The 23,148-nt window shown below is 41.0% G+C and overlaps 1 protein-coding gene across 1 annotated transcript in view; it reads left to right on the top strand.

Moving 5' to 3' along the window:
- Window positions 1-528: 528 nt before the first annotated feature.
- Window positions 529-23,148, top strand: part of LOC115646795 (transmembrane protein 68-like) — a 40,375-nt gene continuing 17,755 nt past the window's right edge. The window contains 2 exon segments of the mRNA XM_030553112.1: window positions 529-620; window positions 22,171-22,335. Coding sequence (XP_030408972.1) covers window positions 578-620; window positions 22,171-22,335 — 208 coding nt within the window. The 5' untranslated portion in view covers window positions 529-577.

The following is a 23,148-nucleotide window of genomic DNA, read 5'->3' as shown; positions in this document are numbered from 1 at the left end:
CATGACACTTGGTCCATCACTGGCCACTGCCAGGATCCCTCTGCTGTAGTCAGTTCCCTCTTCTGCTGATTTTCCTCTGTCACTACTGCAATGTGTTTAAAAATAGTTATATCAAAGTCCTGCTTCATATGAGAAAAACAGGATATTAAGAACATCATTTTAAATACAACAAAAGCATGTCTGTAACTTCTCTGGTAGTAGTAGGAATAAATGAACAGTGTGTTCTCTCTTTCTAGGGGCAAGGTTAAGAAGCTGATTTGATTACGAAGAGCGTTTGATTCAGTTTGTCTAATTCTTTCAACAGAAGATGTTAAGTAAAAGTGAATCCCATACTTCATGGCAGGAATCAGTGATTAGCTCAACCTGGCTGACTTACATATTAGAAGAATGGACTAGTGTGGAGAACCACTGTTTATACTATATCAGCATCTGGTGGGTGTTAAGCATAATATTCTTTGCACCTCTTTTAATTTTCATGAGCACTAGTTGCTGTTTAAATCTTCTCCTGTACATTTACAAGAGAAAGAATGGACTAGATGAGGATTTCTCCAATAAGTCATGGGACAACGGAAGGTTCATGGTGACGTCCATACTTAGTAAGTTTGGAAAACTGTGGCACGGTAAGACATTTTTCTCTCTGAACACTATTGTATTGTGAGATGCTATCATTTGATTATTAAAAACTGGTATCCTGAACTTTTTGTGGCTGAACTATAGCTACATTCAGATGGGGTTAACTGATTGATATGAGAATTTCTTGACATTTCCTGGGCATTTTGAGCCATTGGTTCTTATCCAGCCCAAGTTGATAGTAACAGAAGCTTTTGTCAGCTGATGCTATTTGTTACTCTCTGGCTGAGTCTACATTTGACTTCTGTGTAAAAAATGTGCTTATCAATGTTCTTATAATTTATGTGACACCCCCTCCTTCCCCCCCTGCCACCCCTCCCCCGATAGCAGCTGTGGGAAATTTTTAAGAAAAAGCCTACTCTAGGAAAGGAACATAAGTACTGGTGTGGGTTTATAAATATTAGAACTATGAGACACACGATAGATTGTGTGGGTTTTTTGCTTAAATAAAAATTATAGGCATAGTGGATGAATTTAATGCAGTAGACACAGAGCCTGAAAAATTCCCCTAATACAGAGAGTAGGGTCAGAATCCTAGCAGAAACTTCTGCATCCTCCCCTTTCCCAACAGATTGGGGCTAGGGGCCTGGCCTTCTCAGTAACACCTTACCTCTGCATCTCACATGCAGGCATTTAGCTAGTTGTTTATATTTATCTTTGGCTAGTAGGAGCCTAATAAACAATTTCAAAACCTGCAGCAGCTGCACTGGAACCAAATTCTGCAGTAACAACCCTAAAATTCAGTGCCAATATTAATAACTTATTCACTACTAGAAAATACCTTTCATTTTCCATGTCTTCCCCTGCCACGATACACACACAAACGGACCCTGAAAATATTCCTTGTTTGAATTGAATAGTGATTATTTGAGATTGGGATTTTGAAAGAGCTCTCCAAGTGACCCAGCTTGATTCCCAGGATTTTGGCTTCTACAATGTTGTCAAGGCAGTCTGAGTTCATAACATTGCAAACATCTAAAGCAGAAAAGGGAACTGAAAAATTTAAAGGACTCTTCTTGTGTCACTGTCAGCTCTTGCGGGAGAAATGCAGGACTCTGAACCTACTCTTGGCATGTTAAAACAAGAACTTCCAGCTTGGATTAGGCAACCTCCAGTCTCAAGAAACTGCCTCAGAATGTCCCCACACTTGGCATATTTCTTGACCATCTTTTGTTAAACCAACCAGCTTTTGACAGGTCTGTGACTGATCTCTATATCTTCAAACATGTACTTTTTGTAAATTTAAAGTGGTATGGATATTTTGCTAGTAGTTTAAGTTCTTAATATTTTTTTCTTAATTTTCTTTTTAAAAGCTTTGGTTCATATTTTTAAAAGCAAATATCACTTCTGAAAGCAGGTAACACTGATGTGTATTAGGCAAAAAATCTGAAGTGATGTTCCTTGACAAACAGCGTTTCTCATACATAAGAATCTGTTACTCTGGCTGTTTTAGTTGGGTTATCCTGCCTGCTCTCTATTACTGGGGGACTCATAGACTCATAGACTCTAGGACTGGAAGGGACCTCGAGAGGTCATCGAGTCCAGTCCCCTGCCCTCATGGCAGGACCAAATATTGTCTAGACCATCCCTGATAGACATTTATCTAACCTACTCTTAAATATCTCCAGCGATGGAGATTCCACAACTTCCCTAGGCAATCTATTCCAGTGTTTAATTACCCTGACAGTTAGGAACTTTTTCCTAATGTCCAACCTAAATCTCCCTTGCTGCAGTTTAAGTCCATTGCTTCTTGTTCTACCATTGGAGGCTAAGGTGAACAAGTTTTCTCCCTCCTCCTGATGACACCCTTTTAGATACCTGAAAACTGCTATCAGGTCCCCTCTCAGTCTTCTCTTTTCCAAACTAAACAAACCCAATTCCTTCAGCCTTCCTTCATAGGTCATGTTCTCAAGACCTTTAATCATTCTTGTTGCTCTTCTCTGGACCCTCTCCAATTTCTCCACATCTTTCTTGAAATGCGGTGCCCAGAACTGGACACAATACTCCAGTTGAGGCCTAACCAGCGCAGAGTAAAGCGGAAGAATGACTTCTCGTGTCTTGTTTACAACGCACCTGTTAATGCATCCCAGAATCATGTTTGCTTTTTTTGCAACAGTATCACACTGTTTACTCATATTAAGCTTGTGGTCCACTATGACCCCTAGATCTCTTTCTGCCATACTCCTTCCTAGACAGTCTCTTCCCATTCTATATCTGTGAAACTGATTGTTCCTTCCTAAGTGGAGCACTTTGCATTTATCTTTATTGAACTTAATCCTGTTTACCTCAGACCATTTCTCCAATTTGTCCAGATCATTTTGAATTTTGACCCTGTCCTCCAGAGCAGTTGCAATCCCTCCCAGTTTGGTATCGTCCGCAAACTTAATAAGCGTACTTTCTATGCCAACATCTAAATCGTTGATGAAGATATTGAACAGAACCGGTCCCAAAACAGACCCCTGCGGAACCCCACTTGTTATACCTTTCCAGCAGGATTGGGAGCCATTAACAACTACTCTCTGAGTACGGTTATCCAGCCAGTTATGCACCCACCTTATAGTAGCCCCATCTAAATTGTACTTTCCTAGCTTATCTATAAGAATATCATGCGAAACTGTATCAAATGCCTTACTAAAGTCTAGGTATATCACATCCACCGCTTCTCCCTTATCCACAAGGCTTGTTATCCTATCAAAGAACGCTATCAGATTAGTTTGACACAATTTGTTCTTTACAAATCCATGCTGGCTATTCCCTATCACCTTACCACCTTCCAAGTGTTTGCAGATGATTTCTTTGATTACCTGCTCCATTATCTTCCCTGGCACAGAAGTTAAACTAACTGGTCTGTAGTTTCCTGGGTTGTTTTTATTTCCCTTTTTATAGATGGGCACTATATTTGCCCCCTTCCAGTCTTCTGGAATCTCCCCCGTCTCCCATGATTTCCCAAAGATAATAGCTAGAGGCTCAGATACCTCCTCTATTAACTCCTTGAGTATTCTAGGATGCATTTCATCAGGCCCTAATAACTAACTGTTAGGGACAACTAACTGTTTCTCTAGAACAGTGTTTCTCAACGACTGGTCCCTGAGATCTCGCTGACTCAGTTTAGCAAGGCAGTTAGGAAGCCAGTCCCGTTATCAATAAGATTGAGAAGCGCTGTTTGAGAATATTTATTTTTATAGAGTGGCTGCATCCTCTGCTGGCAGTTGGGGTGAGCTGCCTACATGATGTGGTTTTGGAACTGTGTCTTTATGGGCTGAGTGTCCAAGGCAGTCTGGGCAAGGCACTGAACCTATTATTATTTATTAAGCACAGCCAATTGGAACAGGACACGGAACAGACCAGATCTCTTATAAGGACTATGTAAAGTATTCAAGCCAGGGGAAGCCAAAACAAATTAACAAAACAGATATGTCCTCTTCAAGAAGGTCACAGGGAAGAAGCCGTCTTTTAAACAAAGTTCATAAGGCCCTTACCTCAGGGCCCTAATTGAGCTCCTAAAATTAGCATCAAGAAACAAAATCTTTGTGCCCAGTCAGGCTAGTTTCTTGGTGCCTGAGAAACCTGCATGGCTTCTGGTCTCCTGCTCAGTCTTTTACCTATTTAAATAGTCCAGCAGGCCAGGGCATGGGACTTCCTTGATTACACCTAGAGAATTTTGGTTGTAGGCTCCAGCCCGTTCCTAAAAGGGGTAGTACAGTCCTTCAAATGCCTTAAGGATTGAGTGATCACTGAATGCTATACTTCAGTGGTTCTCAAACTAGAGCTGCCACTTGTTCAGGGAAAGCCCTTGGCGGGCCGAGTGACGTGCTAGCTGCCTCTTCCTGCAGCTCCCATTGGCCGAGAACGGTGAACCACGGCCAGTGGGAGCTGCGACTGGCCAAATCTGTGGATGCAGCAGGTAAACAAATTGGCCTGGCCCGCCAGGGGCTTTTCCTAAAGAAGCAGTGGCCCTAGTTTGAGAACCACTGACATACTTGACCACCCAGACTTATTTTTTGATGGGAGCAGCAACAGATCCTTTCCAGCAATGCTGCGGGCTTTTGGTTCCTTTCCTCCTTCATCAACCCCTATCTTTTTATCCTTTCCCTCCTTTCATCTAAAAGAAAAGAGATCCCCCTGCTCCCATGCAAGTTCAGTGACTTAGCCATTAAAGAAGATTGTCTTATTTGGCTGAATGAGTGTATTCTATTCACTTCACCTTGAACATATCAAAACTCTCTTCTCCACACCTGCTTCCCAAATAGCTTCATTTTGAAGGTGGTTAGAATATTTTGTCCTATTACAGCATCATTGGAGAAGACGTGTTAAATCGAAGATCCATCAACTGAACTTTACTGAAGTGATACAAAGTCCAATAGGACTTGAAGCTTACACATTTTCTGCTGTTTCAAAGATCAACTTTTCCTTCCTACACCTCAGCTGATGCAGTAGGAAGTCTATTGGAGTTTCTGATTCGTGGCTGAAAAATTTGAAAGTGTGCTCGCCAATGAGAGTGTGGATCCTCCTCTCTTGATCTGAGAGCTACCATTGCACACGTAACCATGGTCTGCACTGCCCTCAGTGTCATTCCTCAGCTCCAGCCCCAGAAGAAGTCATCAGCTAGGAACTCCCAGTGCAGAGAAACATCAGAAGCCAAGCAAAGACAACTCCCAGCATTGTTATACAGCTTGGCTTGTGTTGTTCCCAGATTCTTGGCTAACTCCTATGCAAAATTCTGGAATCTAAGAACACAGGAGGCAGCACCAAATAAAGATCCTACTAGCAGAAACAACCTCATTCAAGCACCCTTTGATGACACTTTATTGTTTGGAGTATCTTTAGGCAGAGCTTTAAGTGACTTGGACAGAGCTTTAAATGACTTCTTTGGATCTCAGCAAAACATTCTCTCCATTTCCATCATCTAGAGAGTTGAGGGAAGTTCAGACCCTTACCAAAACAAAGAAAATTACTGTACATAAAGACTTTGCTGATTTTTAATTTGGAGTGTGAGTTTTTATTTTAGGATTATTTTTATTTTCGGACTCTTCTCCCCCCCCCCTTTGCTCTGCATCTCTGAATTTATAGTGAATTTATTATTTAATTTCTTCCTTTCCTCCGAGGGAACATTTGTGCAGTTTTTGCTACTGATCCTTGTATGTGCCAAACAAAACATTTAATTTGAATCAGGGTAGATTTTATTTAAATTATGATTTAAATGACTAGTCAGGAAGACTCGATTTAATCATGGATTTCTACATAAAAGTGCATTCTTGTTGGTTGGTTATAAGCTTAATTCATATTCTTCAAAATTCAGAGATAGATGTGGGTTTCGTTTTTAGAAGGTACACACTATACATTTTTAAAGTGATTTATTTTGAAAACTTTTCAGATTACTTTTACAGCTATATCAGAAAATGAATGATAGTTTGCTTATTTCATTTATCAAAGGTAATTGAAGCAGATATTTATGAAGTCAATGGGAGGTGAACTTTGTCCAATTCAACAGGTCAATCATTAACAGAGCCGGCTCCAAGCCTCAGCGCACCAAGCGTGTGCTTGGGGCGGCATGCCGCAGGGGGCGCTCTGCCGGTTGCCGAGAGGGCTGCAGGCGGCTCTGGTGGACCTCCTGCAGGCGTGCCTGCGGATGCTTCACCGGAGCTGCGGGACCGGCAAGTGGCAGAACGCCCCCCCGCGGCATGCCGCCGTGCTTGGGGCAGCGAAATGGCTAGAGCCGGCCCTGGTCATTAATATTTGGAAGATTTTCTTGCCATGCTGTAAGAGGAGGAGAACATCACCAGAGAGACATTTAAATTGTTTTGTTTAACTAAAGCAACAATGTTATGTATTCTGGACTTTTTTCTTTAACAGCAAACACATAATATTTTAACAAAACAAGCATATGAATTTTTGAATTTAGTTAAACATTCGGTCAGGTTTGTCTTTGTTAATATTGTTTAACTAAAATAGTTAAATGAAATATTCAAAAAAAAACCCACCCACAAATTAAATTGACTGTCAGCCAGGTCAACATGAGAAACTTAAAATATTGGCTTCTGCAGCTAATTCAGTCGTCATCACCTTCATTTTCCTGTTTGTTCATAATCTGGAAAAGAAAAACAAGCTTTTCTGCTTTTTCAGATCCCAAATGATTTCTCAATTTGGAAGGAATTAGTCCAAAGGAAGAAAATATTCTTTCTATACTGGCAGAAGAAGCTACTGCTGTTAAAAGTGAGATTATCACTTCAACAGTCTCTGAATCCAAGTGCTTAAGTGACTTCCACCAGTTCACTGGTGTGACTTTCTCTAAAACATCATCAGCAAACATATATTTCTTGAATGGTTCACCCTTAACTCTGAAATTTATTATAGTTGGCATTGGGATATCTATGTCATAGCCAAACTCCTCTTCTTTAGCAGTTAAGGTTTGATGCTGGTACTGAGCATTGAGAATATTTGCAAGAAAATGAGCTGGAGATAGTGCTTGTCCCATTTGTTTTTTTTAATGCTTGTAATTTAACTGTTGTATATTTCTCTTTTTAAGACCTCACTCAGTTCTTTCCAAATTTCAGCAGTGTCAGCAATAAAACAGCTATTTCCCTGCATTTTATTCAAGGCTACAGAAATAGGCTTCAGGGTACTCAACATATGTTCAACATTTCTCTTAAGCCCAGTGTTGAGAACTTTGACTGTGACAGTGCCATCTATTTTTTCACAATTTTGTTCTCAAACTGTCATCAGATTAGGCCAGTTCTTGTTATAGTGCTCAAAACAGTCCACTACTGAGTTCCATCACATGTCTTGTGGGAGAATTAGCTTGGTTCCTCCTTTCAGAGCAGCTGCTACAAAGTGGCTGTTACAGAAGTATTTTGCAATTTCAACAACATTAGCCTTTATTTCTGGAACACTGAAGTCTTGGGCTAGGAGGTGCATCAAATGAGCACTGCAACCGTATGTTATTAGCTTGGGACTCTCCACACTCTCTTCTAAACAATTTCTTCTCATCTTAGATACATTTGCAGCATTGTTTGTGACCAAGCTGTATACTAACATTTGAATTTCTTTTCACAGTTTGTTACAGCTTTTACTGCTACTTCTTGTAAGTGTTCTGCTGTGTTTGCATTTCCTGATGTATCAATTGTTTCTGTAAGGAAGACATTACCTTCTTCTGTTTCACACAAGCACATACAACAGGATCATTGTGGGACATTGCTCCACCCATCAAGACTCAGGTTAACAATTTCACCCTCTAGATCTTTTTGCACACTGCTCAGTTTCTCTTTCATACACTTTATCCAGCAACTTGCCTGCAACATCTGCTCTGTTGGATGGACTTTATCCTGGTCTTAATGACTGAACCATGTTAATGAAGTGTGGGTTCTCAATCATACGGAAAGGAGAGTTTGTTGCATAAACTAACCAGGCAACTTTTTCATCAATTAACTCTTTTTGTAATCTGCTGGTTCTTATCACAAACCTATCTATGGTTGTTTCTGGGTGATGGAGATTTTTCTACAGATGATGTACTGTGGCTGTGTGACATACATGATGTGACTGAAACGCTGTTATTGGCAGATAACTCTGAAACTATAGAAAATCATGGTGATCTTGAAGATGGATAGTCTTCAGAATCCTATATGTTGAGGATGGAGTCTCCTAAACAAAATAAGTCAATGCAGTTATTTGATTATTATTACAATACTGCTCACTTAGTATTACTAATTGCATTCACTGATACTCAGTACTACTTTAAAGATGAAATTGTAAAAGGAAGATCTGCCTATTTCAGCTATTTATCTAAAACTGCATCTAAATAATAGTATTGTAGAGTAACAACTATATTTTTTGGTCAAACATGAGAATTCAAGAATAGTACAGAAGGAAGACAGGCAGTCCTTAAAGAAGTATGAAATAAAAAAGTTTAACATCCTGAAGATCCTGCGTGATCAGACAGGTTCCTTAAATCATCTTCAACGCAGCTTCCTCCTGAGAAGCAACACTTCTTATGATGTTGTTTCCTTCGTGCAACCAGGCCTTGCATTTCTTTGTTGCATTGTTTGCATTTTGCATGCATGCCTGTTTTATCCACAAGTAGAGGAACTTCATTAAAATATTCCCAAACTGGGTCTCTCTTGTGGCATGCTGCCATTGTAGGTTTTCCCTTGTAGTGAGAGAATAGTATGGCAGATCTCAAATCAATGAAGGCTACACTCAAAAAGACCTCAAGACTGCTGGAATATGCTGCTCAAACAATTTCACTTTTGTTTCTACTGCTTGTCCCTCCCTTCTCACATTATCTCCAGACTTCTTCTCCTTGTCTATTCTGCCCCCAACAATATTCTCTTTATTGAACTTTTTGAAACTTTGCACTTTTAGAGAGAGGTAAGGGATTGACTCTGTACACAAATTTGAAGATGGACAATAGGGTTGAGGTCTGTTATTTCTCATCTCTATATATTTATTTAAAAGCTTTTTTGCTGTTAACAAGCATGTTATCTCTGGAGACACATCCACAGTTTGAGAAATGCAGAACTAAGCATCTCTAATGGTATCTTCTAGACTTATCACTGAGTCCTACTGGGTAGATAGAAAGATTAATTTAACTAATCTATACAGAAGCCCCTGAAACCTCATAAGATTGGATCCCTAATCCATGAACTATTGGAACTCATTTACAAAACTTTTCTTAAACATTACATGAATATATTGTCTCCTACTATAGAATTAGAATTTATAATCCCTATTCCGTTGATATCTTTGCGCTATAATGCATCTTAATTCAAACTGATTTTTATCCACCCTGATTTGAATATATTTCTATTTAATATACGTGTGTGATTCAATCCTTCTGCTGCTTCTTGATGCCATTTATATAGGATGTTGAGCCCACCTCCAACCTTTCCTACCCTGCTCCCCACTCCATTACTGCTGTCACTTAAGCACTGACTCATATCAGATCAGCAGAGAGCAGCGGTCTCAAACTCAAATGACCACGAGGATCATGTAAGGGCTAGTTCATTGGCCCGAGGGCTGCATCACTGACACCCTCCCCACCCCCCGCTGCCCCGGCTCTGCCCCTACTCCACCCCTTCCATGAGGCCCCACGCTTTCCCTGCCCCCATTCCAACCCCTTCCCTGAAGTCCCCACCCCAACTTTGCCCCTTTCTGTCCTGAGAGGGTGCATGAAGGATGTGGTGGGGGCTTAGGGCAGGGAGTTGAGGTGTAGCAGGAGGTTGGGGTGCAGGCAGGGGGCTCAGGGTGCAGGCAGGGGGCTCAGGGCAGGGAGTTGGGGTGCAGGAAGGGTGTGGGATGCAGCAGGCGGCTCAAAGCAGGGAATTGGGGTGCAGCAGGGGGTTGGGGTGCAGGCAGGGGACTCAGGGTAGGGAGTTGGGGAGTGGGGTGCAGGAGGGCTCCTGCTCCTGCAAGTAGCTGGACCATGTCCCTGTGGCCCCTGTGGGAGCGGATGCAGGGCTCTGCATGCTACTTGCTGCACTTCCAGGTACCTGCCCCAAAGCTCCCATTGGCCATGGTTCCCAGCCAATGGGAGCTGGGGGAGGGCGGTGCCTGGAAGCAGGCTGTGTGTTTGTGACCCCGATGCAATTCTACACAAAGAAATGAGTGAAGGGACAGTCTGAACTATGTTGCTCATGCATACGAATGATCATAGGCACCGACTTCCCCACTTTTGCATGGGTACTTGACACTCCCCACCTCCCAGCCCTCTCCCCACTTTACCCCTTCCATGAGGCCTCGTCCCCCATTCCAGCCCCTTCCCCAAAGTCCCTGCCCCACCTCCTCCCTGCCCCTATTCCAACTTCTTGCACAAATCCCTGCACCAGCCCCACCTCCTCCCCATAGCCTGCCACGTTCCCACTCCTCCCCCTCCCTCCTGGAGTGTGCTAACGCTGCCAAACAGCTGTTTGGTGGTGGCTCGAGGGGAAGGAGGAGGTGGGGTGGAAGGTGAGGGGAGCTTGACTAATTTTTCCCTATGGGTGCTCCAACCTCAGAGCACTCACGGAGTTTGCACCTATGTGAATGGTTAAAACCAGTTTAGAAGTCCTTCAGGAAAAAGATTTAGGTGTCATTGTGGAGGACTCAATGGAAATATCTGTGCAGTGTACACAGATTGGATGGCATGCTCTAATTTTTTAATATTACATTACATCATTGTCTTAACTATCTTAAGCAGTTTAGTATAGTCTGCAAAAGTTGCCACCTCACTGTTTACCCCTTTCTCCAGATCATTTATGAACACATTGAATAGGATTGGTCCTAGGACTGACCCTTGGGGAACACCACTAGTTACCCCTCTCCGTTCTGAGAATTTACCATTAATTCCTACTCTTTGTTCCCTGTCTTTTAACCAGTTCTCAATCCATGAAAGGACCTTCCCATTTATCCCATGACAGCTTAATTTACGTAAGAGCCTTTGTTGTACCAATTATATTAGACCAATAAAAACCAGCAGGATCTTATTAAAGGGGGCAAGGCAAAGATGCCACGTTTATTATGATAACAATTTATGACTAATAACTGATATCTTAATTCTTATACACACACATTATACCTATTACCTATACACACACACACACACGCACATTCACATTATAATACCTAATACCTATACACACACACATACACACATTCACACACACACCCTCACATTCATCAGGTGTTCTGCAGCTGCTGCATAGTTACCAGTCCTGAAGATAGCTTAAGTTCATGGCTTGATTTTGCAGCTTGGGTTCGTAGCTTGTGGCAGCTAACTGGCCAGGAAAGCTGGGCACAAGGCTGAGGTGGATCTCTGTTGGGCAGGCACCGATGTTCTTCCATGTTGGCAGCAGAATGTTACCCATCTCACCCTTCTTTTTTATAGGCTTTTAGTTTGGATTCAAAGTCTATAGGTCTTGCTGTGTCACGCAGCCTCTGGGTTTAGATTGATCACCCATCAATTGCAGGCGTGACTTTCAGCCTTGGACCTGGCTTTGATCTTCCTTCTGTTGTTCTGTTGTCCTTTTCTTTTTAGGGTGGATTCTTCTTACTTTGTTTAGGGCTGTTGTCTAGGTCTTCAGCCATTGGTATTTGAACTTTATCTCATCAGGACAGGCTGGGGCTGGAGGTTGATTCCATCATTCATACATACCTTATTCACACATCTAAACTAAACTAATAATATTACAGCAGGGTTTGCAAAAATGAAGGTTGGAGGAAGCTTTTACAAAATGGAGTGAGTGTTTTAAAATGGGGTTTGAATTACAATATGGAACAGAAGTTACAGTATAGGCAAGTGTAGTGAATGGTGAACAGAAGTTAACAATTGAAAACAATTTCATTTATCAGTTCTACACCTTTGGTGAGGGACCTTGTCAAAGGCTTTCTGGAAATCTAAGTACACTATGTCCACTGGATCCCCCTTGTCCACATGTTTGTTGACCCCTTCAAAGAACTCTAATAGATTAGTAAGACACGATTTCCCTTTACAGAAACCGTGTTGACTATTGCTCAACAGTTTGTTTTTCTACATGTCTGACAATTTTATTCTTAACTATTGTTTCGACTAATTTGCCCTATAGTGACGTTAGTCTTACCGGTCTGTAAGTGTCAGGATCAGCTCTAGAGCTCTTTTTAAATATTGGTGTTACATTAGCTAACTTCCAGTCATTGGGTACCAAAGCCGATTTAAAGGACAAGTTACAAACCTTAGTTAATAGGTCTGCAACTTCACATTTGAGTTCTTTCAGAACTCTTGGGTGAATGCCATCTGGTCCCGGTGACTTGTTAATGTTGAGTTTATCAATTAATTCCAAAATCTCCTCTAGTGACACTTCAATCTGCGACAGTTCCTCAGATTTGTCACTACAAATCAGATTTGGGAATCTCCCTAAAATCCTCAGCTATGAAGACTGAAGCAAAGAGTCCATTTAATTTCTCCACAATGACTTTTTTGTCTTTAAGCGCTCTTTTTGTATCTCGATCATCAAGGGGCCCCACTGATTGTTTAGCAGGCTTTCCTGCTTCTGATGTACTTAAAAAACATTTTGTTATTACCTTTGGAGTTTTTGGCTAGCCGTTCTTCAAACTCCTCTTTGGCTTTTCTTATTATACTTTTGCACTTAATTTGGCAGTGTTTTTGCTCCTTTCTATTAGCCTCACTAGTATTTGACTTCCACTTTTTAAAGGAAGTTTTTTCATCTCACTGCTTCTTTTACATGGTTCTTAAGCCACGGTGGCTCTTTTTTAGTTCTTTTACTGTGTTTCTTAATTTGGGGTATACATTGAAGTTGGGCCTCTATTATGGTGTCTTTAAAAAGCGCCCATGCAGCTTGCAGGGATTTCACTTTAGTCACTGTACCTTTTAACTTTTGTTTAACTAACCTCCTCATTTTTGCATAGTTCCCCCTTTTGAAATTAATGTCACAGTTGTGGGCCATTGAGCTGTTCTTCCCACCACAGGGATGTTGAATGCTATTGTATTATGGTCACTATTTCCAAGCGGTCCTGCTATAGTTACCTCTTGGACCAGCTCCTGCGCTCCACTCAGGATTAAATCTAGAGTTGCCTCTCCCCTTGTGGGTTCCTATACCAGCTGCTCCATGAAGCAGTCATTTAAAGTATTGAGAAATTTTATCTCTGCGTTTCATCCTGAAGTGAAATGTTCCTAGTCAATATGGGGATAATTGAAATCCCCCACTATTATTGGGTTCTTAATTTTGATAGCCTCTCTAATTTCCCTTAGCATTTCATCATCACTATTACTCTCCTGGTCAAGTGGTCGATAATAGATCCCAATGTTATATTTTTATTAGAGCGTGAAATTTCTATCCATAGAGATTCTGTGGAACATGTGGATTCGCTTAGGATTTCTACTTTATTTGAATCTATATTTTCTTTCACATATGTGCCACTCCCCCATTCCCCCCACCCCGCATACGACTTGTTCTGACCTTCCGATATATTTTGTACCCCGTAATGATTGTGTCCCATTGATTGCTCTCAGTCCACCAAGTTTCTGTGATGCCTATTATATCAATATCCTCCTTTATCACAAAGCACTCTAGTTCACCCATCTTATTATTTAGACTTCTAGCATTTGTGTATAAGCACTTTAAAAACTTGTCCCTGTTTATTTGTGTGCCCTTTTCTGATGTGCCAGATTCTTTTTTATGTGACTGTTTATCATGTGATCTGGCCCTTACATTATCCTTTTCCATCCTCTGCTCCTGAATATAACCTGTAGATTCTCTATCATTAGACTCTCCGCTAAGAGAAGACTGTGTCCGATACACATGCTCCTCTACAGCAGTCTTATGTTCTTATGTACATTACATTATGGTTGCCTCTTCTTCTCAAAACCAATATACTAGAAATAGAAAAGTTACAAAGAAGGCTATTGCAGATGATTGGAGGCATAGAAAAATTCAACATGATGAAAGATTAGTGACCGTATAGTTCTTCAGGTGGCTCTGTATATTCTCACTTACGGGTATTGCTCTGCCTAGTGGTGTCTAAGTAGAACCCTCTCATAGCAGTGTACCTTAGAGCACACTCATGTGTCCCCTCCTCCGCTCGCATGCATAAACATCTCCAACTGTTCTGAGAGTGAGGATATAAGGGGTGAGGTGACCTGAGCTCTTCACCACCTCAGTTCCTTCGAACTGCATGCCTGGATGGTAGTGAACCGCTCCAGTCTCTTTGGATCTGGAGTCCTTTCTGCTTGAAGTGTTCTTTCGTGTAGCTAGTTAGTGTTAGTATAGGTATAGTCAGTCACTGTGTAGCTCAGTTCCAGGTTATGGCAGAGCTGAGGAAGAAGGTGGGATTCAAGAGGTGTGCTTTATGCCCCACTGTCTTTCCCATGTCTGATGACCACACGTGGTACCTCAAGTGCATGGGAAAGAGCTGCTCTCCTTCTAGGTGTTCTGTTTGCCAGACTCTTAGACTCAGAGTCTGCAAGGACAGAGAGACTCAATTACAACTCCTTCTCATCCATCTGGATCTGGACAGTTGTTGGATCCAAGGTCCAAGAGGCCAGTCTTGACTCCTGTGGCTTCCAGTAAGTCAAAACAGTTGAAGTGCTCCAAGAACTGGAGCTCCATGAGGTCCAGTTTTGGTTCCCACTACTGCCTCTGAAGCTATCTATGTCAGAACCGAGGGCCACATGGTTGGCTTCAGCTGTCTTGTATCCAGAGAAAAAGTCAAGAGATGAGATGGCCACTCTCAGCTGTGCTGTATCCCATGCATCAGACTTCTTGGATCCATCCAACTCCAACAGAGCCTCCACGGCTTCGAAATCCTGGTTGGTTCCAGTCTCTTCTTCAGAAACTAGCAGGATGGATTTGAGTCCTGCATTGGATGTGATTCTGTCCATGTCTTTGGCTCTGGCTGTTACAGTTACAAGCAAAAGAAGCCGGAGGACAAATCAGCCACTGTTAGCAGTGCCAGATCCCATGCTTCGGATTTATCAGATCCAGCCAATATGACAGAACTGCTACGATTCTGAAATCTAGATCTTCAGCTTCAGCTCTGGCAGTTAGGCAGACAGATTGTATCCTGCGTTGGATCTGGTGCCATCTAAGTCTTTAGCTTTGGCCACATTCCAGTTTCGGTTCCAGCTCCATCTTTGGTTCTGAAGGGTGCAGTGATGGCGATAGCTGAAGTTCACTGTTTAGCTTCTGATTGTTCGTTGGGCAAGCATCACTGGTTTGGAGATCTCAGTTCTTTTCTTTCAGATGAAGTAGCAGGACAATGTTACTCTTTCTCCAGAATGTGGCTAAGAACTCAGAGCTTCCTTTGATGCCACAGACTCTGCTGCTAGAACATTGACTCCTGCTATGAGGAGAAGTGCTTGGGTTTGCTGCTCTTCTCAAAGGGGATGATCTTCTCAGAGAAAAGACAGAGGAGTTGCTGGAATGGCTAAAGGCGCAAGATCGACAGCCCATTTTCTGGGCTTGATTTCTTCTGACAAGAGGAGACCTTCTACTTCTTTTCATTATCAGAGGCAATTCTGTCCCAAGTAATCTTCATCTTATTTTTTGCCTAATCTAAGGCGTCAGCAGTACCACTAATTGACATCCTTCCAGAGCCAACATAAGAAGAGGTTATTTACGTCAAGGCCTATATCTAAGCAACCTGCTGCCTCCATGGCATCTTTGTCTCAAAACACTGGACCTCAGATTTGATCGCACGATTGTTGGAATTATTTTTTAGGCAGTGTATTACAACACTAATTTTACTATACATTTCTTTATTAAATTCAGAGGCCAAATGGTATTCATACAATTGCTATAAACATGCCTAAAAAGCCTAAATAATAAGCAATTTACTACATTTAAACAGTAACATAACATTTATAAGCACTTAATCAATATACTTATAAATGGGCTAACCTCAGAGGTGCGTAGATCCATATTGGTCGGCTTCAGCGTGGTCAGGCAGGTATTGGCAATGAAGCCTTTAAGAGTTTACTTTTTTATATCCTTTCACAAACAAGGGATGTCATTGCCAATTACTGACTTCAGCTAAAATCCAGTTTGAGGCCGTTCACCCTTATTTCCAGTTTTAATCCAGATAAGATTTAAAATTTCCTTTCTCCCTTTGTTTCTTCCCTCTCTCACCCCCTCCTTCTTGCTGACCAACAGTTTTTTCCACTGTACCTGAGTTCACGTAGACTCTAATTTTTGAGATAACACTGGTGTATTGGGTGGGAAGGTCCATGCTGGCACCTTCTAAAACAGATTTTCTTCGTGTTATTTAAAACCATCTGCAATCACCCCTCTTGGTCAGAAGCCTTCTTTTTAGAAACTTCCCTTTATTTCATTAGTTATTCTTTGAATCCTACTTCATTCTATCTGGCCTTATAACTTATTATTTTCAATTCCTTTCTTTTACATGCAAATTAGGGCCTTTCTTTACAATACATTCCTTTAACCGAACTTAAGCTGACTTTAATTTTATATTTATTCTACAGTGATTGAGTGATTGTAGCCCAATCAGGAGCCTTGTAGCTCTCCTCATCGGAGTGCAGAGATGTGGCTTATGCCCCAGTTGGGCTTCATGGACCCCAGTCCTAGCTGCTGTCTGTGAGCTGCCAGGTGGAGGACTGGAGTGAGAACTCCCAGGACCCCTGGTTTCAATACCCATGGGGCCTGACACTGATGCAGAAAAAGGGTGGGGGGTTCTCTCCAATTTTTGATTTAAGGAACCTTAACAAATACATTCAGAAGTTTTGGTTCTGCATGTTAACTTTGGCTTCCATAGCCCCTTCACTTTTGGTTATCGATTTGTTCACAATTCTCGATTTAAAGAACATGTAATTTCATATATTGATTCATCACATTTGTTGCAAATCCCTTCTTTTCATATCCATCAGAGAATTGATTTGCCGATATCTTTCCAAAAGCCACATTCTAATAAGAAGGAATTTATTTTACATACTTTGGATGTGAGGTGGGCCCTTGTTAGATGAATTAAACAATGTATTGTTGAACGTTACATATTAGCAGAAATTCCTGTACCTACTTCAGTACAATCACATTCTACTAGAGCTGTAGCAACTTCCTTTGCTTGCCATAAGCAGGTCCCTGTCGCTGAACTTTGAAGAGCTGCAACCTGGAATTCTGTACACACTTTCTCCAGGCATTACGCTCTGGATTTGGTCCCTAGGGCTGAAGCTACATTCCGGAGAGTGCTGCCTCAGTCACTGTTCAGTGGGGACTCTGTTCATGCCTACGGACTATTATCAGCGCTGCTTGTAAATTGAAACCATAAGTTGGAATATAGTAGAAATAGAATGGGTTCCAAAAAGGACACTGCAGATGATGAGCCATGGAAAAGCTTGATGAAAGATTATGATGAAAGATTAAAATTATTAAGACTATATAGTTTAGAGAGAAATTATTGAACAGTAAAAAGAAGGTAAACCATGTGCTTCAAGTTACATTTTCACCATAATACAAGAAGGGAGGCACAAATGAAATTAAAAGCAACACATTTAAAATAGATGAAGAAAAAATATTTCTGCAATGCATCATGAAACTGGGGAACTAAGTGCCACGGTTTATTATGAAGGCAGAGAGGATTAGACAGTTTTATCTGAATAAGAATATCCATAATTCTATGATGCTGAAAATGTGTTAAGCATATAAACTCATGTGCTTCAGGATATAAGCCAACTTTTAACTGTGTGGTTAGACAAAACTCTTTCTCCAGATATGTTTTTTCGTAATGGTTCATTGTGGAGGTTTGGAACATGTTCTCTTGATGACTGCTAGAAGCAGGATACTGAACTAGATGGACCATTGGTGTAATCCCATGTGGCATTTTCTATGTTACCACTTTCCAGCAGCTCCACTCTTGGGATTAAGTTGTGCAAAAGGCTTGTGCAGGCCTTTCAAGGTGAATTTTCCACTATGGGCACTGACATAAATAGGGCTTTTTATGTTCACTTCAAAGGCTATTGAATTGGGCCCCATGTGTGCAAAATTGTCCTAGGATTCATAATTTAGGAATAATGATCAGCCTAATGCAGATATACTTCATGTTGCATCAAGAAAAATAACTAGAATAGTAGTTAATAATCTAAAGGATGTAAAAGAAAATCATTAGGTTTAGTTGTAAAAGTAGATTATTGGGGAGGGAAAAGTTAGCCACTTCAGAGTATAGACAAGTATGATTTCGGGCTTCTAATGTGGAAAATACAATATAAATGTTCATGACTGTACTTCGTACTAAATCAAAAAAGATATAGTAGTGAAAGCTAACAGGGAAACAGTACCATAGGTTCTTTCTGATGTGGTAGATTTGATAAGCAGTTTCCATGACAGCTCATTTTATTGCAACTGATTAGGATTAGAATCTGAGCCATCAACCGTGTCTCACTCAGTGACTGAAATTTATTATGTTAAACTCTGATCTACCAAAAGCATTTTTCCATCTATCCTCTGTGTCTGAGTGAAGAAGGCCAATTTCTAACTTGATGGATTTTCTGTTTACATCACACTTGAATAGGCACAAGTGACCAATGAGACTACTGAATTTTTGAAAGCCAATTGAGACTTTGATCTCAAGCCTCTTCTTAGCTCTTCATTCTCACATTGCTTTCCAGTGAGTAGACTATGCAAGTGCTGAGCTCTTCCCCAGTTTCCAGACCTCTTCTAGTGTATTTTTGCTAAGGCCTTCCTGCAGTCATGAAAATGGTTGAGAAACAACTGAGAAAGTTTAGAGGAAAACTATATGGCCCTTCACATATCTCTGATTGTCACTGATCTCTGAGCTGTCATCCACCAGTCTGAAGCTGGAGGAAGTAACCCAGCATCTCCAAAGCCAATACTTGAGCTGGTGCATTGTTCACTAGGTCTTTCTTTGTACTTCCAGCCTAATAGTCATTTTAATTATGTGGTCATTTTTCTATTGTTTTATTACTGTTCTAGTCTTTGACATATCCTTTCAGTGAACATTGGCTTCCTGGTACTATTTTGTTTTTGGGGGTTGTTTTTACTAATGATTTCATGTTCAAGTTCTAGATATATTTCTCTCACTTTAGATTTTCCTTGAGTGCAATTTTTTTAAAATCCCATCCAATTGTGTCTCATCTGGGTTTGAATTGTTTTTAGTTTTTAGAGCTTTAGCATACACAAGTCTGGAAAACTAGCAAAAGGCTTATTCATTTGAACTGATGCTCAACATTCTGTAGTTTCATTGGTGCTAATAACTATCTGTGATGTTCCCCTCTGATATTATCAGGACCGGTGGTCTGATAGGTCACTCCAATCCTTAACTCTGGGAACCAGCCTTACCTTGCTCTGCTGTGAGAACCCCCACTCCTGGGCTGTTCACACACAGCCTTTAGCATGTAAGCTGCTCCTTGAATTGTGCAGCTGAATGACATTAGCCAATATCTCCAGTCCCAGACACAACCCTGGAAACCTCCATCTTGCCTTGTCTAGTTATGCCTACTGGACACGGCAAGCTTATATGAGTTTGTCAATTTAACAAAGAAGTTGATATGTACCAGGCTTGTTATCCCAAGGGGATTTTCTGACCTGCTTCAAACCAAACACACTGCTTCAGGTAGAATAAACAAACATTTATTAACTATGAAGATAGATTTTAAGTGATTATAAGTCAAAGCGTAACAAGTCAGATTTGGTCAGATGAAATAAAAGCAACACTTTCAATGCCTTTACAAACTTAGATGCATCTCACCACAGGCTGGCTGGTTGCTTTTCAGCCAGGCTCTCCCCTTCAATCAGGGCTTCAGTCGCTTGGTGTGGTGTCTGTAGATTTAGGTGGGACAGGGGGAGAGCATGGCAAACGTCTCTCCCTTTTATCCTGTTCTTTCTTCTCTCTTGGCTTTGCCGCCTCCTCCCTCAGAGTTAGTTAAGCATTACCTCATCGCAGTCCAATACTGACTGAAGGAAGGGGGAGTAACTCACTCAAACAGATCCTTCTGTTGCTGCCTAGGCCAGCGTCCTTTGTTCCTGTGAGGCTGGGCTGGGTTTGTCTCATACCTGCCCTGATGAGGTGTGAACTGCCTCTCTGCTCTTGGAGAGTTTTTGCCTGGGCTTATTTTAAGCCATGAGGATACATTTTCAGCCTCATAATTACATAGATAAATTATAACCTATAACATTACTGTAACAATTACTATAACATCACTGTAACAAAAATGCTCAGTGCATCATGAGCCTTCCGAAGACACCCAACATGACGAACTTTGCATTGGATACCACACAATCATTTTACAAGAATGAATATGGGAGTGCTGGGTGTTCCCCCGAGGTACAGAGCGTCACACTATACAAGTGTGACATGAACAAAAGACCCATCAAGTTAGAGAATAGCCTGGATCTTTAGTTGAATACTGTAGTGGACTGTATGCCTGTATTTACACTATTATAATCTTTGCACAAAGTATGCCTTCTGAGGTATCATTTGAAAACTCATAATTTGATGGTCATTTTTGTCCTGGCAAAATATATGTGGTAACATTGTATGTTAAGTTAAAAGATTCCATTGCATGATGGTCAAGGCCGGCTCCAGGGGTTTTGCCACCTCAAGCAGCACCCCCCCCAAAAAAAGCCACGATCTGCGGCAATTCAGCGGGAGGTCATTCGCTCCGAGCGGGAGTGAGGGACCCTCAGCCGAATTGCTGCCGAATACCTGAAAGTGCCACCTGGCTCCGGAGTTGCCGCCCGAAGCACCTGCTTGATAAGCTGGTGCCTGGAGCCGGCCCTGATGATGGTATTAAAACATGTTCCAAGTCTGGAGAGTGGTCAAGTTCCTCAGAGACAAAGGGCAAGCTAATGCATCAGCCAGGTATAAACAACGTCAGTGAGCCATTACCTGCTAAGTGGCTATTCATTGGCAGGAAAAAGGTCATGGGCAGAAAGTGTACATTTTAGTAAAGGTTCCTGTGTACACAGTTTTCCCGGCACCATGCTCCCAGGTAGAAATACTTCTCAAGTGGAGGACAGGGCTATACAAAGAAGGGAGCAGACACCCCACAGGACCCCACCCAATCTTGTGTCTCATTCTCTGTCCATCAACTCAGTTCATTAGAAGGAAAAAAAGAAACCGCCATTACACAGAAGAAGGGGTCCTAACCTACGGAGTTTGGTCAGTAAGACTGTTGAGAATATGTGGTAAGAATAACTTTGCTTTGAATTTAACATAGTTTGTTAAATTAGGAACTAGTTGCATTTTATTTTTCTTCTAACCATTTCTGACTTTTATGCCTTATTCCTTGTATTCACTTAAAATCTGTCTCTTTGTAGTTAATCAACTTGTTTTATTGTTTTATCTAAACTAGTGTGTTTGAATTGAAGTGTTTGGGAAACTCCACTTGAGATAACAAGATTTGTGCATATCATTTCTGTTAATAGAATGATGGACTTTGTATAAACCTGTATTGTCCAGAGAGAGTGTGGACAGTAGGAGATGTACATTTGTGGGGAAGATCTGAGACTGGGAGTATGCTGGTGTCATCCTACAGTTTAATTCAGGCTGGTAAAAGCCTAGCTGTGGCTGGCAGGCTGCAAGTGCACACAGACATAGCTGGGAGCGACTTACATGCTGGAGGCTGTTTGTGAGCAGTCCTGATGGGAAGCTGCAGCCGCAAAGCAGTGTAAAGGGCACACCAGGCAGGCGTGAAACAGCTACTCGCCAGTCTAGATTGTACTGTGAGAAGGAGACAAATGCCATTTACAAGAAAGAATTTTCCCCCTGATTTCTGACTCCTCTTAAATCATGGTCACAATTACAAAAATAAGAACAATGACTCAAGACTGCACCAATACTTTAGGCCTCTATGGGCTAACATATGGTTCAGTGATGCAGGAAATCAAGAATAAGGCTGCCATTTTCTCACTGCATTTTGATTAGCAAGTGAAATGTTTGACTATCAGAACCCAGAGTTAATTGTTATGCTAAAACTTACTCCTGGTGCAGCTTCCCCACATGTCATCAAGAGTTTCCACAACTCTAGTAAGGAGTTTATGTTGTATCACAGGTTGACTGGTATAAAGCTAGTATTGAAACTATTGTTCTTTGTACTCTTGACAGGTTATGAGCTTCATGGTATGGAAAAAATTCCAGAAGGACCGGGGCTTATAGTTTATTACCATGGAGCCATTCCTGTAGACTACTGCTACTTTATCTGTAATCTTTATATACAGACGGGAAGACTCTGTTACTCAGTAGTTGATCACTTATTTTTTAAGTTACCAGGTAAAGTATTTTTATTGTAAATAAGAGAGTTAGTAATATTTTGAATTCCAAGATATTAATTCATACCATTTTAGAGATACATATATTATTACAAATATTAAGACTTAAACAAAATGCTTTCCAGGTATGCACTACAGAAAATAATATAATTTCAAGCATTTGAGAACCTCTGTGGTCTTTTGAATTTCATTATAGCTAAAGGTTTCTAGATTTCAAAAAACTTTGCATGTAGCTTTAACATAAAAATGAACTGTTCTTTCTGTTCACTTTTTATTGATGTGATGGACTGTTATAAATTGGAAGAATTCAACATTTAACAAGTTTTATTATTAGCTCTTTTAGAGGCAATCCTAAAATTTAAACTATTCTAACAAACTTATTTTCTCAGTGTGGTTAATTGTTGCATTGTTCTTAAATAGAAATCCTATGAAGCATCCAACTCTCGTTAAGGTTGTTATTAGGAAGCAGTAACTTGCATTGCACAAGCACATTTGGACTCCGAAGACAAAATCTATCCTTGATGTAATTCCATTGAAGTTAATGAAGTTGTACCAAGGGTGAATTTTGCCTGTAGTCTTTGTATGTAGTCTTCCAGCGTGTTTTCTATAATGTTCTGAAAATGAAGATTGGTTACTTGTAACTGAGATTCTTCAGGATGGACTCTGCATTTTCACAGTCATGGGATGTGTGATAAATAGGGTAATCTCCTGAAATATCCTGGATGAACTTTACTGAATCAAGTTTTTAAAGTCTTTGGAACCTATTGTATTAAATGAATTGTTTATGTATCCTCGCAGGGCAGGGATTGCGTGT

The sequence above is a fragment of the Gopherus evgoodei genome, chromosome 2 (genome assembly GCF_007399415.2).
Source record: "Gopherus evgoodei ecotype Sinaloan lineage chromosome 2, rGopEvg1_v1.p, whole genome shotgun sequence".
Classification (NCBI taxonomy): domain Eukaryota; kingdom Metazoa; phylum Chordata; order Testudines; family Testudinidae; genus Gopherus; species Gopherus evgoodei.
This window is presented reverse-complemented; position numbering and strand designations above follow the sequence as displayed.